Genomic DNA, 17634 nt, shown 5'->3' with positions numbered 1-17634 from the left:
ATTAGTGCCGCGGTGAGGCGCTCCTCTTCAGCAAGATGGCTGCATTGCTGCGCCGAAATATGCTAGTGTTACAATTCGTCGTACGGCGGTGTCGTGTACAAAATAATTATGCAGATCTACAAGCCCACAGCGCGTCACACCGCGGTGCCTTGTGAGCTTGTAGATTAACACTTTATTTCGGATAGTGGCATCCTGGTCGAAATGACGCAAGAAGCCACAGTTTACGTTCAGTTCCACACACACACACACAGTGCTGTTCACACACACACATGCATTACACACACAGCTCCCCTCCCGCTCGAGCGCCTCAAAGCCCAGTTATTCTCTAGTGGACCGAACGGAACCGGTTCATCAAAGTAAGTACGAGTCGACAGTCGTAAAAAGCACACGCGTGCACGTATAATGTAATTGTTTCTGTAGGTTTCTTTTGTTGTTGTTCCCTAAGTAATGTAATGTACGAGTGTGTGTGCGTGTGCTGCTGTGATTATACCCCGGCGCTTTTCCTTTCCTTTCCCTTCCTTCCTGCATCTTGGGGGTTCGTTTTTTTGTCGATGCATGTTTAGGTACATTTTTAAGTGCAAATGCCAGGACAGCATCGGCACAATCTTTGGACGAAACACGAAACGAGACGAATACTGTGATGTATTTCGCTTCATGGTGTGAGTTATTGTTGTGTCGCTTTTGGGCTTCGGGGAGCCGTTGGCTCATTGCATTTTGATTTTCTTTTCGACATCCTCGTTGGTTTAGTTTGGTTGGTTGGCCCTTGTGTCGTGCTGCTGCCAGTCACCAGTCTCTACCTCCTGGCTGCACAGTAGTACACACACAAAAAAATGCGTGATTGGACTGGAGCAACAAGCTCAGAGAAGGGAAGACAACCCTGGCTTGTTGTGCGGGGAGGCTACGGGGCCGTTAATCGTTTTGGATATGAAAGAATGTGTGCATACACGTAGACCCTGGCTGTGTATGCTCCCTCTGCCCTGCTCTCTCCCTCTCTCTTCTCTTCCCCAGTGGGGGAACAATGCCCCCAGTGTCCTCACGCAGCGCAGCTGGACACAGCTGTGTTTAGCCCCGTTGCCACCACGGCAGAGGTCCGCTGCCCTGGTCCTCGTCTGGTCTGTTTGTTCAGCATCATGTTTGCAACTGCACTTTTTTTTTGTAGTGGTGCACAGACTAGTGAAATCCCCAATGTTAAATTGTGGCCTCAATGTTAAATGTAGCCTTACGGAATACGGGGGTGTCCAGTTAGGATTTTTGTACACGCTCGATGCTACAAATAGACAGCAGGCTAAAGGGAATAATACGGTAGCCTACTTTAGTAGTGGTGGGAGTTTCTGTCCCTTTGGTATGGCAAAAGTCGTTCAAGGTACCGAGGCTCCCTTAAAAGCTCTGATAGGCAATATTAGGCATTTATGCTAAACTGCTAAAGCTATCCCAACAGTGGGGTTCTCGTTTGTCTGGCATATTCTCGTTATTTATTAGTTGCAGACTCACCCACCATGAACTGTCAGATCAATAGCTTAGGTTTGGTCGTTGTATAACGCTCAGCTATGTAGGTTGACTTGTCCAACTTTTATAGCAGGGTGCATAACACCCTGCTATCTGACCAGCAGCAGCTTACTGTACATCAAGGCTATATGGGTTAAGAAGATGCACCAGAAATGCTGTGATTGGGTGGCCGTGTTGCAAGTACCCCTCCCTCTTTTACTATAATTTATTTGTCTGGATTGATCCACGTCCTCCATCTACCTCTCTCTACCTCCATCACTCTTACCACAGGTGTGTGTGTGTGTGTGTGTGTGTGTGTGTGTGTGTGTGTGTGTGTGTGTGTGTGTGTGTGTGTGTGCGTGTGCGTGTGCGTGCAGACGTGCAGACTCATGTCCATGATTCATTGGTCCCATATGGCTTTCGTTCCGGTGACTACTGGCTAGCAGTAGAGAAAGCGGCAAACCCACTGCACAGCTAGCTGACTGGAATAAACACGTATTTCTTTCTCCCTGTCTCTCTATTATGTTTGTCTTTCTTCTGTCTGGATGTCTGTCTGTAGTGTATTTCTATGATATGAAATCTCTCTCCACTGCTTCTCAGTCAGTCAGTCAGTCAGTCAGTCAGTGGGATCTATTATTAGTCATAGCCCTCTCATCTTCCTGTGTACTCTCTATGCATCATCTGGCAGTGCGTACATCAGTGGCCTGTTCACCTTGTGGCCATCCGGAATGGATTGGGCTGGTGCTGGAGGCAATTCAGGTGATTGTTTGGGTCTGTTTTGAGTCATGATGCAATATCAGTGACATCTACCTGTGAGGAGGAGGAGGGTATCCATGGTTACCGCGATGTCTTCCCTGTGTGTGTGAGTGTGGGGCTCACCGTTCCCATTCCCATGACTGTGTCATATTGTGTGAGGGGTGTGTTTGGTCTGGTCTCTGCATGGCAGCAGTGCTGTGCTGAGCTGAGCGGTGTTCGGTGTCATTGGAGGTTTTCTATATTGCAGTGCAGAAAGTACAAGGCCAGCACAACATGATCCCTGTTAGGTTCTGCTCGTCGGTCTGTCAGTCGTCTTGACTGATTGGCTGGCTTGGCTGGCTGATTGTCTGTATGTAACAAAGCTCAAGCACAGTCTGTGGGCCTGTGCTTTATCTCAAAACCACAACACTCTGTCTGCATCTGAGTGATGTCTTCATCTCTGCTGTTCACTCACTTCAGACTTCTGTCTGTCTGTCTGTCTGTCTGTCTGTCTGTCTGTCTGTCTGTCTGTCTGTCTGTCTGTCTGTCTGTCTGTCTGTCTGTCTGTCTGTCTGTCTGTCTGTCTGTCTGTCTGTCTGTCTTGTCTGAGTCACAAAGCTGCACTGCTGATGATGGGAAATGTGTATGAGTGTATTTCTGTGGGTCCTCTTTTGAGTCACCTAGAATACTTTTTGCACGTGACAATGTTTGTCTGTCAGTCACACGTACAGAGCAGTATATCCCAACGGCTGTGTTTACAATGCAGATTGTGTTCAGAGTCCAGTGTGGGCAGTACATCAGGAGGACATGGCCCAGGACTCCTACAGTATCTCTCATATCATTCTATTTCCCCTCTCTGTTTAATTTACGTTCTCTCTCTATCTGTTTATCCATCACTTATTTCCCTCTCTTGCATTCTCGGTGTGAAGTGTCGATTTTCTCCAAACTGCTATCACTCAGCAGACGGAACATAATCTGTCTCTGATCTCAGCAGTGAGTCAATCAGACATAGGCTAAGGCTATACTGTATATATTAGTCTGACCGCTTGACTGCTGTGTAAACGTCGCAGTTAATATATTAACATTCATGAGCTTAAAGTAACTGAACAAACAAACATTTATCTTGACTTGGGCTCACAATGCAGAACAAAACAATGCAACAATAAGTATAGTATACTACGATGAATGACATTACGACAATAGCGAAGTAATATAGGACATGCAGTTATTCAGTGTGACTGTGCATAGACACATAGAGATAATTTTTATTGCAGTATGCAACAGAATTGATTATATGATTTAGAAGACATGATGATACATTATAAGGCCCCTGTCTCGAGGCTATGTGAGAAACCATTAATTTCTTTGGTATTATTGGGGACTATTGACACGACAGTTTCCGTGAACTGAACAGCTTGATTGCTCACGGCTGTAGGAAGGCCTATGCCTCTGTGGTGTAATGGGGAAAATTAGTAAAAGCTCCGTTCTGCATCTGTGTGCATAATATTGGGTATATTACACGTCCGCCAGCCATTTTGATACTCATGATACTGAATAATTTCCAGCTGGTTTGTTAAAAGCAAAGCAAGGCTAGAATATAGGCACATATTTCAAAATGAATTCTATTCACACCAACGTGAAACAGTTCCTGCTGGAGTGCGGGCAGCGGACTCATTAGGGAACCGACATACGCATGCACGCACACACACGCGCGCACACACACACTAAGCAGCACACTCCCCATTAACATCCACATTGATATTTATTTTCTTTAGTAGAGGTAATTTCTATTAAATATTCATAGTGCCATTCTTCTATTATGCTACTCGTGGATTCATTTGTTAGCAGTGCGAGAGAGCCTTGAGCTTGTGTCGCTGTTGTTTTGGTGAAGGTCGGTTCTGTCTTGCTGCAGGTCTGGCCATGTGCAACTGTTGGTCAGATGAAGAACAGAGACACAATGTAGCAGCCACTGTATGCCATAAACCATGTCCTACTCTTACTTGTAGATCCAGAACCAGTCTGTGGGATGCTGCTCTTTTTCCACTGTGACGGAGTTCAAACCAGGGAAGCGAAGCAGCATTTTAGTATGGCACATTGTCTGGTGAGTCCCACATTACGCTGCCATTTCAGACTCATTTCGCACGTAATTTTCAAAATTGCAGACATACAATAAGATTTTGAAATTGTTGCTTTCCTGCTGCATTGGCTAGTGTACAACTGTTACCAGTCACATTCAACAACAACATCTGCTTAGGGGCATAACAGGACAGCTGTGGATTCACCTAGCTGACTATATTTCCCCACTGGCTGACTATATTCCATGTCCTTGTGGAATGCTCCAGGGATTCTGACTCACAACAAATAATTAGTTATGCTATTATCGATCAGACATAATGTAACATCCTATTTTCCAGTCCAGCATATGGCCGCAGCCATCAATTTGAATACACTTTGTTTACCTTATGCCTAGGAATAACAGTATGGTACCACAGTATTTCACTGTTTTACCCCCCACCTTCCATTTTAATTAAACGTACTATGGCTCATTTAGCATTGTAACATTTACATCAAAATATTTAATGCAAGAACACTTCTTACAACAGGGGGTCTTGCGACCCCCGCCCGAAACCCCTACCCACCACCAAATTGCCCAATATGCTGCCGCTATAATAACCTCCAAAACAGAAAATACATCATAAACAAACACTGAAACCAGATATATTCATTAAGGAAAGTTTATGCATGCACTATGTGTACTATAATGTAAACACATATGCACGCACACACAAACACACTGGTTGAGCTGGTTGTTTTATTTTTATTTTACAATAATTTCGGGACCCCCAGGTTAAGAACCCCTGCCTTAAATAATCTCAGAATGTTTATGTAAGGATCCATATGAACGTATTTCTTAAGGACTGGTTATTTAATTTTTGGAGAGATTGTATTAGGACTGCCACTATTGATTATTTCCATAGCAATTATTCTACAGATTCATTTTGTCGAATAATCGGATGTGCCCACTTGTCCTAGGCGCCATCTCTCGCTAGGCTACACTATTAGCAGGGATACATTGGCTAGGAGTGGAAGCTACAGATTCCACCAATCTAAGGGAACAGCGTCTGCATTGGATGGGTGGCGTTATCATGTGCAGGTTGATTTCAGCCTCTGCTCTGGTGGTGAAGTAGCTGGCATGCATCCACTTTCATCTAGCTCTTGTGGTGGTGATTTGCTCCAGATAAAGTGTTCTTGCTGGCTCTATTGTCACTGATTGCAGGTCTTGCTGTTGCTGCTTCCAGAACAGAAGCGTCTCCTGGCCCAGTACTGCTCTAGGAAGTACCAGCTTGATGGCATATTCAGTGCAACAGATATACATGATTCTATTTTATCTTTTACGAATACCGTATCTCAAGAAAATCCCAGCTTAATTTAATTGATTTGATCTGAATTTTCTTCACCCTCTCTAGAAGGATGTTGCTGGTTATAAGCAGGGTTTCAGAGCCATGTCGAGGGCGTTTGTGAATTCATGAACAGGGAGTAGAGCTGGCTAATATCCTCAAATGGTGATTATTGTATCTGGTATCTTGTTGGCATGAGATGAGCTCCTATCCCCAGATGAAATGGAACAGACAGCCTGCTGCTGCTTCAGTAATCCCAACACCATTGAGAAGGAGTTTTACCACGCTGTGGATCAGGGCATGGTCAGGGAGCTCCAGGTCTTTCCGATTTTTCTTGAGCTCCTGTTTCAATTCCAGTTTAGTGAAAAGACGTACAGTACAGGTGTCTGCAAGGGCCTGACTGCTGTCTGTACCCTCGATGTGACCTGGGGCTTTAGAAATGGCCAAGTTGAGGAGGTTGTGCTCAAAGCAGCTTAACCACACCCAAGGATGTGTGGGCCGGGGCGGCCCGGGCCCTCTTCAATTTTCCCCCTGTATGTTCAAAGCCTGGAGCATATTCTCTATCATCTCTGCAGCATGTGGTCTAAAGGGAAATACATTATTTCAGACATCAGCTGCCAATCAGAGGAGAGAGAGTGCACTGTTAAAACTAATGGTACAGTTCACCGCCCGCCACTGCTGCTGGGCTAGAGTTCTGTGGTTGCTGAAACACACCCTGTCTGACACCACCTTGTCCACAGTTGGTCACACTTCACTGTACATTTGGGGAGTCTCTGCTTGAAAAAAGTAGATTCAGTTAATTAATCAATCACTTAGATGGCACATTGTACAGTGGGGCAGCTATCCTCTGCCTTCCTCCAGATTGTTTTGACCACTTGGAAAGGCATCATGTCTTTTGCTATAAATTATGCCACTGCATGTTTCCGTTCCTTTGCCTGCTTCTATTTAGACCCATATTTCACACCCTCTGGCAAAAGACACAACTGTTTCAATATTCAAGATAGCCAGCAATGTGAAGTCAAGTGTCATGTTTAATTTCCCCCTCCTTGCTGTCATGAGTGGAGTTGTGGATGGGTAACCCTGTACTGTAGTGGCATGTGATCCATGCATGTGCATTGCACAGTATAGGCAGTAGGCATGGTATTACAGGGAAAGGCTTTCTGTTTAGAACCATGGTTGCCTGAAACGTGGTAGCTAGGTCTATACCTTAACGCGGCACAAATTTGTTTGATGTTAAGTGGCGCAAGAACATTGGGCAAGCAACGTTAAATGTCAATTAGGCTCCTCAAATGGTTTGAAGCTAGATTACTAATACTCTGTACTAGTGTACTCATTCACCCCTTTCTCCTTCTCGTCTGTGTTATTTTTGTTGCTCCCTCTCTCTCCATCTTTCTCTGTCTCTCTCTCTCTTTCTAAGCCACAGAGGAGACAGGAAATGGCCAAAGCCATGGAGACATCTCAATTTCAAGTCAGCTGGTTTTATGAGCCTTAACCACTTAAGCTGTACACTTCACTGTACGACAAATAGTGAAAATAGCCGATCTACAAGCTCACAAACCATGCCATTGTGACATGTTATGAGCTTGGAGATGTTTTGAGGGCTCCTATGTCCAGCTTTGAGGGTATGTGTAAACGCAAACATTGTCCTAACACAAACATTGAAGACTAAGGTGAGCACGCAAATTCTGATTGGCCGGAATGAGATGATGTACGATGATAAGAGTGCCCCATCACTTAGTCACTTCACACAGGTGTGATTTTATTAAAGGTTTTTCTTAAAGAAATTGGGAAATTCTCCCAAAATAGGGAGGTCGGTAAAAACATGGTCGCTCTTGCCAAAAGTTGCGCGTAGTTAGAGGCGACAAGCTGTCCAGATAAGAATATTAGTCCCTCACTGCTTCAACCAGCACATGCTTCAGCAATGTGCTTTAGCTCCTGTGTGTGCTGCCACTTGACGTGTGTGTCTCATTGTCAGTCACAAGGCCATACCCCGGTTCCCCCCGACCAGAACAGTGGAGCTGTTATATCGTGTGTGTGTGTGTGTGTGTGTGTGTGTGTGTGTGTCCCTCTCTTCCCCACCCCTCCCTCCATGCCCATTCTCACACTCATTACAATGGTGCCGCTCACTGCTCTCCTGAGTCTCCTCATTTGCGAACGGGGAGCGAGAATAATAAATGGACACGCACACTTGGGACCATAGCACACCTTGTTGCGTGTCTCTACCACATGCATGTTGTTGTTGCGTGTGTGTTGTTTACTGGGCACACATGCATTTTGTGTTTGTGCGTGCCATGCATGCATGCATGTTGGCAGAGCTTTGTACAGTATGTGCGTGTGTGTTGTTGGTGTGAGCTTAACAGGCTTGTCAGGCTTGATGGAGTGCTTAAACTGAGACAAGTGGAGAGGAAAGGTGCAGCATTTTGCTGCCTGGCTAGTGTAAATATTATGACGCGTTGGCTCAAGAGTTGCACTGGACTTCTCGTCCTGTCAACGACAGCAAGACAGACACACAACAGCGCAGTAAAATCCTCAGTGTTAATTTAACTCAGAAGTACAAATAGTTCAGAGTACAAATGGGCTTATAGCTCCATTTGATTCCAAGTAGTTGTGCCAGAGGGTGTGAAATATGGGTCTATATAGAAGCAGGCAAAGGAACGGAAACATGCAGTGGCAGAAACCTCATATCCATATTTATTTTTAACCTTTTTCTACTTCATCATAGGATCATACTACAGCGTCACAAAAGTATAAAAAATTGCATATCGGCCCGGACGGTTAAGCTCAACCGTCTGGGCACCTAGGCTGCTGAGCCTGACGGTGTGCCGCGGGTTTGACTCCCGATCCCGACGGATCCAATCCAATGCAGATTGGATAAGAGCAGACGGATCCAATCCAATGCAGATTGGATAAGAGCATCAGCAAAATTCCTACAAAGTCAAAGGATAAACAAACCATTAAGATTGAATGCATAATCACAGACATTTTCTTCATAATAATGTCTTTATCGGTATTTGCCATTCAGATGATTTTATGTTATTACTATACAATCAATCATACTTGGCATAATGTGACATTTGTGAAGTGTCGTGGAGCATGGAGAAGTGGTTCACAGCTCCGAGCCTGGGGACCTAGACTACTGCCAGGTTTCTATTATTCTAGGAGTCTATGTGTAATTAACACAACCGTAGTAATTAATTACACTCAATTCCATTCATGGTATGCAGAAAATCACCTTAAGTCAAAATGGATCTCTGACTTGATAGCTCAAACTAAATGGCAATGTTGTTGAGTCCCAAGGAGCAGCTTTGAGAGCCACCTGCATACATGTTTTAAATGAAACCCCAATTCAATCATCATGGTTAAAAGTGCAGGTGCAAATAACAGCTTTTCTTACTTGGGTTGGGTACCATGCCATTGGACATAATTGAAAAAAAAGAAAACCCTTGCATAGAGGACTGCACTGACAAGCCCACAGTTTGGTAGGTTTCTTTTTCATGACTGCATGGTACTGGCTAAACTCTAGTGTTCCATTGGGCACTGGTATGTGTTTGGTATCATCTCTGTTGAGGTTCCAACTGTGAGCTAAGGCGATGCCAAAAGGTGATGTGAAATAATAACTGCAGACTGCTGATTGGTCGTAGCGTCATGGTGTCATCAGGACGTACTCTCCGATACAGCATGGAAGCTTCCGGATACTGTAGACCAGTGATTCTCAACCATTCTAATTTCAAGGACCCCCAGTTTGACGTCATGCATTAGGCCTCGGACCCCCATTTGATGGCACTATCTCTGTGACCCCAATTTGGTTCATAGTTAGGGAGTGGGGACACCTGGTACTCCCTCAAGGACCCCTGGGGGTCCCTGGACCCCACTTTGAGAATCACTGCTGTAGACAAACTTTTAAACTAGCTGTAGTAATAGTGAAATGAATCACTGTTGACCCAATGTATGGCCTATTTCCCGCCCAATTATTTTGGGCGCATAAGTGTCAATTTGGGGGTCCTTGACATGAGAACTTAGGAACCACTCAACTAGAAAAACCTGCATGGCCATTGGACTGTGCATACAACAGAATTAATGGTATTGTGAATTATGTATTTTGAAACTGAAAGGTAATGCGTTCAATCCCAACAAAACCCGTTGTGTCATCAACAGCTGGCTACCCTGGCACAGCGTACCTAAATTAAAGACAGAATCGCTTGCTTGCTTATTATCGGTCTCAATGAAAACACCTGCATTGAATGTTAAAATGGTTTAAATTGTACAAGTTGAAGTATGGGTGTGTGGTCTTCAGGAAAATACATTGTTTACACAGTCCTGTCCATGCCACTGGTCAATTAATTGGTTTATTGACTAGACTAGAAGGCCCAGTTTGACATGCAGGGATTGGATTGTGTGAAGCCTGTTCCCTCCTCCTTCCCATGCCTCCACTACTCTTTCTCTTCCCAGGCTGCCACACGTTGTTTACTCCCAGCCAGGCACTCCCATCAGGTAGAGAGGGAAGTAATCAAGAGAACATGGAAGGGAATAACAGAATAACAACACCCATCACATAGCAGCAGGGACTGTTACAAGCTATGGCATAGCTTGCAACAGTCCTTGCCAAACCTACTCACTAACTCACTACTAGCACTTCCCTCTTTCCCCCAGTCTAATAGAGTCAATACCCTTCGATCCCTCTTTCTCTCTCTCTCTCTCTCTCTCACTCAGCCAGTTTTTCAGGCTCTTCTCAGTTTGCTCACACTGCCTCTGGCAAAGCACTATGTTTGAGAAAGCTGAGTGTGCGTGTGCGTGTGCACGTGCGCGCAGTTTGTATGAGACCTGTTACCCCACTCACTCACACGCACACAACTGTGCTTGTGCGCATATGTGTTTTCGCTGTGTGTGGACGTCCACACAAATCTCCCCCCACAGTCCTTTTGAGTTTCTCCTTTGAAAAACATACTTTTTAGAGGGAGCTTGTTCACACAACTGAGACTAGGTCATGTGTCCCGCCATCTCCAGGTATGCAGGCCCAGGCACGTCTGTGCATTTCGCAAACCGATGCTCATTCCCAGAGCTTTGTCCATTCAGCATGTGTTTAAGAGTGTCCTTTGGCCTTAAATACAAATGATATTGACTTACTGGACACAAGGGGTGAAAATTCAAAAAAGGGTAAAACATTTGATTTGCCTCTTGCCAGATAGCTTCCTTCAGTAAAGCGTGGTTTAAGTTCAACTTGGAAGGATGCAAAACTAGCTGGCTGACATGACATTTTTGTCTCTAAATGAAGCTACAATACGATTGAGCTTTTGAGGCATTTTGAGCCGATTGCACAGACGCGTTTCAACGATTGCATGCTAGTTGGCAAATGGTGCAATATAGCCTTTAGTTAGACAAAGTGCTTTGTGCATTACATGATTCAACCATTCTCACACTGTCGGTCTGTCGCACGTTTACACACCTATAGCGAAGAAGGTGACTATGCAAGCAAGACCAACCTGCACTCTGGGAGCAGTTAAGGGTTAAGCTGCTTAACCCTTAACTTAAGCATCTTGCTCAAGGACACACTAAGCCAGGAGAATCCGCGGATCGATCTGGGAAAACTTCCGATTCCCAGACGGCCACTCTGCATTCTGGGCCAGAATAAAGATTATGTCGTGTTTTTGTATGTGTGCCTGTGTAGAAAAAAGGTGGATGCTGGACAAGGTTGGTGGTACTTGCCTTGGTATCGGGGTCTTAGATGACTGGCCAGAGTGAGTGTCCCATTGACACACTTCCACATCTGTTGCAGGAAGCCAACAGCCTGCGGCGGGGAAAAGATAGAGCCGCATTGTCCTGCGGGTCAACACAACAACACCACCAAGTTCCTTATTCACTGCCCCCGTTTACCCGCATTGTAGTGCAGTTAGTTTTGAGTCAGGTTTGACAAGAAACAGCCAGTACTGTTTAGGTGTAGTCTAAATGTATAACCTAATTAGCAGCTGTCTGTCTTGGCTCTAGCATGTTCTCGCTGTAGTCTCTCTCTCTCTCTACTGTAGTATTGCTTGCATTCAGTGTGGTATAAACATACAGATCAAAGACGGGCATGCAGATAGAGAGAGCTCTGTAGTGTAAATGCAAGGGCACTAAGATTTTTTTAATCAGGCTTTATTCTATCATTAATTATCAATGGAAATGTATTCCATTCTCTGGATTAAGAGCGTCTGCAGAATGCCTACATTGTATGGGGAAGCTACAGTTCCCAGAATTTTTATGAAACATAACTGGGTTAACTCACATTCTGCACATTTACTATCATTCTATGGAATAAGAGGTGTCATCTGCCCTGACTGCCCATGAAATATAAATATCAAATCAATGAGCCTGATTCGACTGTAAGCCAGATATTCGTTATCACTGAGGTGGGAGAATAAGTCAAATAAGTTCCATCAGTTTAAATGTCCTTTACCAGTCATAGATATGTTACTGTTGTACATTACTCTATGCGACTGTGTGTTTAAATGTCCTTTACCAGTCATAGATATGTTACTGTTGTACATTACTCTATGCGACTGTGTGTTTAAATGTCCTTTACCAGTCATAGATATGTTACTGTTGTACATTACTCTATGCGACTGTGTGTGCATGCTTATTTACAGCTGGTGTTTCATTAGAGGCGTTCACCTTTTTTATAGCCTCCTTTATCACAGTTACAATTCATAGTGAATGCAAAAGTAAAATGATGACTAATGAGTGCTTATGTTTAGGACTTTGACATTACTTATAATTCGTCAGTGTTTTCCATGACATCGAAAAAATAATACATTTTCATTTCTTTTTGTTTTTCATAAAAAAACCCCCACCTAAATCCACACCTGGTATATTGCTAGATGCTAAGCTAAAACACTTTTTTTAATAGATGCAAAATGCTGGCACTGCTCATAAACAAATAGCCATGTGTGATTTTCAACTATCTTCCAAAAAGCAACAGGTACCGTACAGCAACCGCTTGGGACATTGCTTTGGTGTTTGTAAAAGGGGTAGAAGAAATTCTAGTGCACTGTTGCCTTTATCTCTCCCTTTTGTCCGATTCCCTTTTTCTTTGAATCATTCTTTCTCTCAGCCTTTCAACCGTTCTCTCTCTGCTTTGTCTCTCTTTCCTTGGCTCTCTCTGTGCCGCTCCACTGAACAGAGTGGAAGAACAATACGTACACAAAGTCAACGCTAGGATTAGGATACAATAAATAGAATTCTTCACTGTCTGTCTCTACGAAGCCTGTCTGTTTCGACAGAATATGCACTCTCCTTCATTGCACATGCACGTGTAAGAACTAGCAGTGTGTGTGTGTGTGTGTGTGTGTGTGTGTGTGTGTGTGTGTGTGTGTGCAGCAGTGCACGGCACGCACCATAATTGAGTTGTTCCAGAGCTGTAATACTAGTGAGTGGTGTTCCTGACTGCCTGGAACTGACTGATAAGCTGCACTCTGGACCAGACCTCACATTTAAGCCACAGGTGACACCGTGCATGAGCACACAAACAAATGTGATGATCCTGCCAGCTGCCTCTAAATTTATGCTGGCAAGGTGTGTGTGCGTGCGTGCGTCTGTCTGTCTCCAGGTACAATCCCTTCTCACTCTGGCAGACATCATGTGTGTAAGCTCCGCTCAGGTTAATGTTATTTAACCTAATAAGGAGGTAGAGGACAAGAACTCATGCATGAGTTCAGTCAGTCATCCTAGCTAGCAAACGTATACACACACACACATTAACTATGCAAACTGTAACACCAACACAAATTAAACATTAACAAGCACATTGTAAATCATACACAACATCCATCCATGCATGCATATTGCGCACAGACGACGTGCACGCATGCAGACACACACAAACACACACACACACACACACGCACGCTCACACACACACACACACACACACGCACACACGGAGACGCACACACACACTGCAAGTAACCATTTAGTCCGTGCACACACCTGGTGCTTTGTGCAAGGTTAAACAAGGTGGAGTCACGTGCAGTAGCCTAAACACAGAGGTGCACCCCAAGCCCCCTGTCAGCTTCAAACGCTCAGAGGAAAGTGGGAGGAGGAGAGAAGCCCCAGACATGTCTCTCTGTGTTCCTCTTTCTTTCTGTCCCTCTGGCTTCTCTCTCTCTCTCTCTCTCCCTTTATTTCTCCTCTCAGTTAGCTCTTCCTTTTCTCCTCAAATCACCTTTGTCTTCCTACCCTGGCGTTTGTTTTCATCCCGTCCTCCAGACCAGACCCCCTCATGGTGATGTGCGGCGAGACGGTCTTTGAAGTGCACACACCTCCATTTCCGTGTTTGTGTGAAAACAAAGCGCTTTGTTTTCATAATTCTGTCTTTACAGTTTGGCTCGGCACCAAGAAATGGAGGATGTGCGTTATTTATTTATTGGGCTATCCTAAAGAGTTGGCTTTTGAGTGTGTCTTTTTTTTAAGGGGCGGCCTGGGGGTCCCCGGACCCCACTTTGAGAACCACTGGTCTATAATATTTGTTCATGTGTGGCAGGGCTTTTATGTAACCGCCACTCCACCAGTTGGTGGGACTTGACAGTGACAGGCGTATGCCCTGTGTGTGAGTGACACTGAGACTATGTATAGTAAGTGCGTGTGATTGACTGACGGTGTCTGAGAGACATTGACAGCACTGTGTCAGCCGGCTGGCTCAGGGTGAGACTTTGTTGCTCGTCTTGTAGTGTTGTTCTTCACACGGCAATGCTGACAGCGTTTGGAGTCTGAAGGGAAGAGGGGCAGCGAAGAGGGGCAAACATGGAAAAACACAATCGGGCTTTTGCCATCCAGGGCCCCTGGATTGTGGAATGACCTTCCTGAGTAGATCAGGCTAGCAAGATCAGTGTTCCCTTTTTGAATCACTTCTTTAAAACACTGTTTAAACGGACTACATTATGTTTTGTATTCTTTATCTTTTTTCTTTCTTGCACACTATTCCTTTTATGCTCTTTAGTTGTTTCTCACACAATTCTTCCATTTGTTTTTCTCTTTGAAGCTGTGCTCTCTTTTTTTAACAAGTTAATCCCTATTTCATACCGGTACCGGTAGCTCTATTGTGGTCTTTCACAAACATAGCCCGATCTACAACCACACAATGTGTCACAACCCTGTAAAAAAAATCAAATTTCAAATCAAATCGTCTCTTTCCTTTACCTTACCTAATGTTCAAAACTGTTAACTTTTCAGGATTTCAAATTCAAAAGTAGCAGATCTACACGCTGTAGTATGATCAAGTAGGGCAGTTAAATATGGAGACATGATGTTTCTGCCTGACAGACGATATAATATAATAAACAACTCTTCTCTCTCCACTGGGAAACATTTTAAACATAGTCCTTCATCATGACCCTCATCTCTCTCTCTTTCCCCAGGTGAGAGTGCGATGCTGAGGAGAGGTTCCAGAGAGTGAGGCCATGGGCTGTACCTCAGCCAAGCAGGTGTCTGCCGTGCCTAACGATGAAGAGGGACGCGGTAAGGCCTACAGCAACGGGGACCTCTTCACCGGTCAGTGTGTGTCCGTGCAGTCACATACTGTACCCACTGTAATGTGCATACACACACGGCTCAACTGCTGTGTGAAGTCATTTATCTTGTATTATGTTTTTTTTTTTTTTTTTACTGCAGGACATAACCCTTTGGCAGAGTGTTAAGTTCTCCATACCAGGTGTTTATTGTCAATACCGCGGTTTTTATGGCGGCCATCAACGCTGACCCTGGGTCTACCCCGGGATAACGGGGCCGTACCCAGCAGTGTGGTGCCGCTGCGTGTCCTTTAGTGTCCCTTGTTATCATCACCTCAGTGGTGCATGGAACGAGTGTAACGAGAGAGGGAATATGAGGGCAAGTGGGATGTGCACAGTAACTCTGAAGGCCCTGACACACTGAAAAAAGCACCAGAGTGGTGCTCGCAGCGTCAAGTTCGGTCACTTCATCACACTGAACCTCATAGCATTTCTTTTTACATTTGGTTGCACCACAATTCAATTATTTGACTCCACGCTGCACTGAAATCGGGGATATACAAGAAAAAAAACGCACGCTGCCACCGTTGTGTATGAAGCTTTGTCATTCCATCTTCCACTCTTCTCTTGGTCTCTCTGTTCTGCATGCACTCTGACTCTCCTGAACTGAAACCACTTTTTATCTTTCTGCCTTATCTGCCGATGGATTTATGTTCCACAAAAGAGACTTTAGAACGGGAAGTCTGACACAATTTACGCATCCTACGTGGGTCACATTCTGAATGTCCACAGACTCGTTTTATATTGCGTCAAATAATAACTGTTCCAAAAATAATCTAATGAGCATGGCGGTTTTACTCGTATGGATATAAAGCATCAACTGACTGATTCGCCAGAAACAGACAAATATGGGTGACTGACTATCGTAAACGATACAGAGCCACCTTCCTGACAATATCTTCCATTTATTCACCTTGTGTTTTGCGTGTGTTTCAACGCTCCAAAAACGGTGCTCTGAAACATAGATGTGACAACAGGCACTTGATACCTCCAGTGTGGCTACAGCCATCTTAAACAATAGGTGGGTTTGATGGTGATGCAAGCGGTCTGACGCTTTCAGTGTTTCAGGGCCTTGAGATTGTACCCAAATGAACCCGTAAGGCAGTGGTTCTCAACCTGTGGGTTGGGACCCCCAGGCCCAGGGGAGTCGCCACATGACAATTTAGTGACAATTTAAGACCCTTTTAATACCTCAACAAAAAAAAGAAAAGAGAAGGACCATTACTGCATCAACAGTGATCAACAAACTATACTATAACAAATGGTCAAGCGTTGGCCAAATTAGCCTTTTGCTAAATCCCACCCCAAAAAGCGATTGTCCAATGCCAATCCAAATAGTTTAGCAACTGTTGCTATGCAGGTCAAGCTTTCGTTACCTCATAGCTGTGAGCGACTGTGGCTCAGGAGGTAGAGCAGGTCGTCCAATGATCCGTGGGTCGGCGCCGGCGGTTCGAATCCCGGCTCCTCCTGTCTACATGTCGAAGTTTCCTTGGGCAAGACACTGAACCCCAAATTGCTCCCGATGTGCTGGTTGGTACCTTGCATGGCTTCCGTCGCCATCGGTGTATATGAATGGGTGAATGTAATGCACATTCACAATCTATGTAAAGCGCCAAAGCGCCTTGGATAAAGGCGCTATATAAATGCACCATTTACCATTTAGCTGTCAATGTTATTTTGCATGGCTGTGTTGTTGAACAAGGTGATGGTAACAATGGCAACAATGACTGTAGTCTTACCATGCAATATGAAAACTCGGGTGTTCGTTAAAAGTTGATTTCTCCCTCTGTCATTTCCTCGTATTTCTAGTTTATTTAATGTCATGCAAATGTATCCAGTGCATAGCCTACTGCAGGCCTGGTTGACTAGATTTAGAAGACATTTTGATGCTCTTGCTACTGAAATGATCGATTGTATTTATATGGAGAAATCCCGTCATTTAACATGCATCTCTATGGGGGAGAAGGACAGCTTGCCCTGTCTCTTCACTACTAACGTGCCTATTGGACAAGGATGGGTTGGGGAGGGACTTAGCGAAGGGCTAATTGTGGAACAGAGTCCAACAATTGAATTCCCCAACTCCTACAATTCCAAATGCTTGACAGGGTGGAGGTTCCCCAGTTCTAATATGATTATTTTGAGGGGGTCGCGGTCTGAAAAGGTTCAGAACCACCGCCATGAGGAATAATCTGTACACCCTCTGTTAAAATGGATACATTTATCACTGAGGATTTTACTGTGTGTCACCATAGAATACAGCGAGAGTGAGAAAGAGAATAAGTGAGTTGTAGTGAAAGAGGCAGAGCATAATGTTGAGAATGTGGATCTAGTTAGCAGCATCAATTATAGCTGTCCGGGTAGCTTTGATATGCAGTTGCATAGAGAGAGAGAAAGAGAGGAGTGGATGAGGCCCAGAGGGATTAACAGATTAAGAATTAGGAGCAACACTCTGGCACATACTGGAGGTTCTCTGTCTGTCT

The 17634-nt window shown here is 44.6% G+C and overlaps 1 protein-coding gene across 4 annotated transcripts in view; it reads left to right on the top strand.

Moving 5' to 3' along the window:
• The first annotated feature begins 235 nt into the window (after positions 1–235).
• LOC308320633 (uncharacterized protein C1orf21 homolog) overlaps positions 236–17634 on the top strand; it is a 40005-nt gene continuing 22606 nt past the window's right edge. The window contains exons 1-3 of one of the 4 annotated variants that reach the window (XM_080771184.1): positions 236–356; positions 4227–4321; positions 15005–15137. In XM_080771184.1, coding sequence (XP_080627310.1) covers positions 15047–15137 — 91 coding nt within the window. In that variant the 5' untranslated portion in view covers positions 236–356; positions 4227–4321; positions 15005–15046. Of the gene's footprint in view, positions 357–529; positions 660–4226; positions 4322–15004; positions 15138–17634 lie in introns of those variants that run through there. The other 3 variants (XM_080771187.1, XM_080771185.1, XM_080771186.1) reach the window with 3 other exon arrangements.

The sequence above is a fragment of the Protomyctophum bolini genome (genome assembly GCF_963924005.1).
Source record: "Protomyctophum bolini genome assembly, chromosome: 8".
In the NCBI taxonomy this organism is placed as follows: domain Eukaryota; kingdom Metazoa; phylum Chordata; class Actinopteri; order Myctophiformes; family Myctophidae; genus Protomyctophum; species Protomyctophum bolini.
This window is presented reverse-complemented; position numbering and strand designations above follow the sequence as displayed.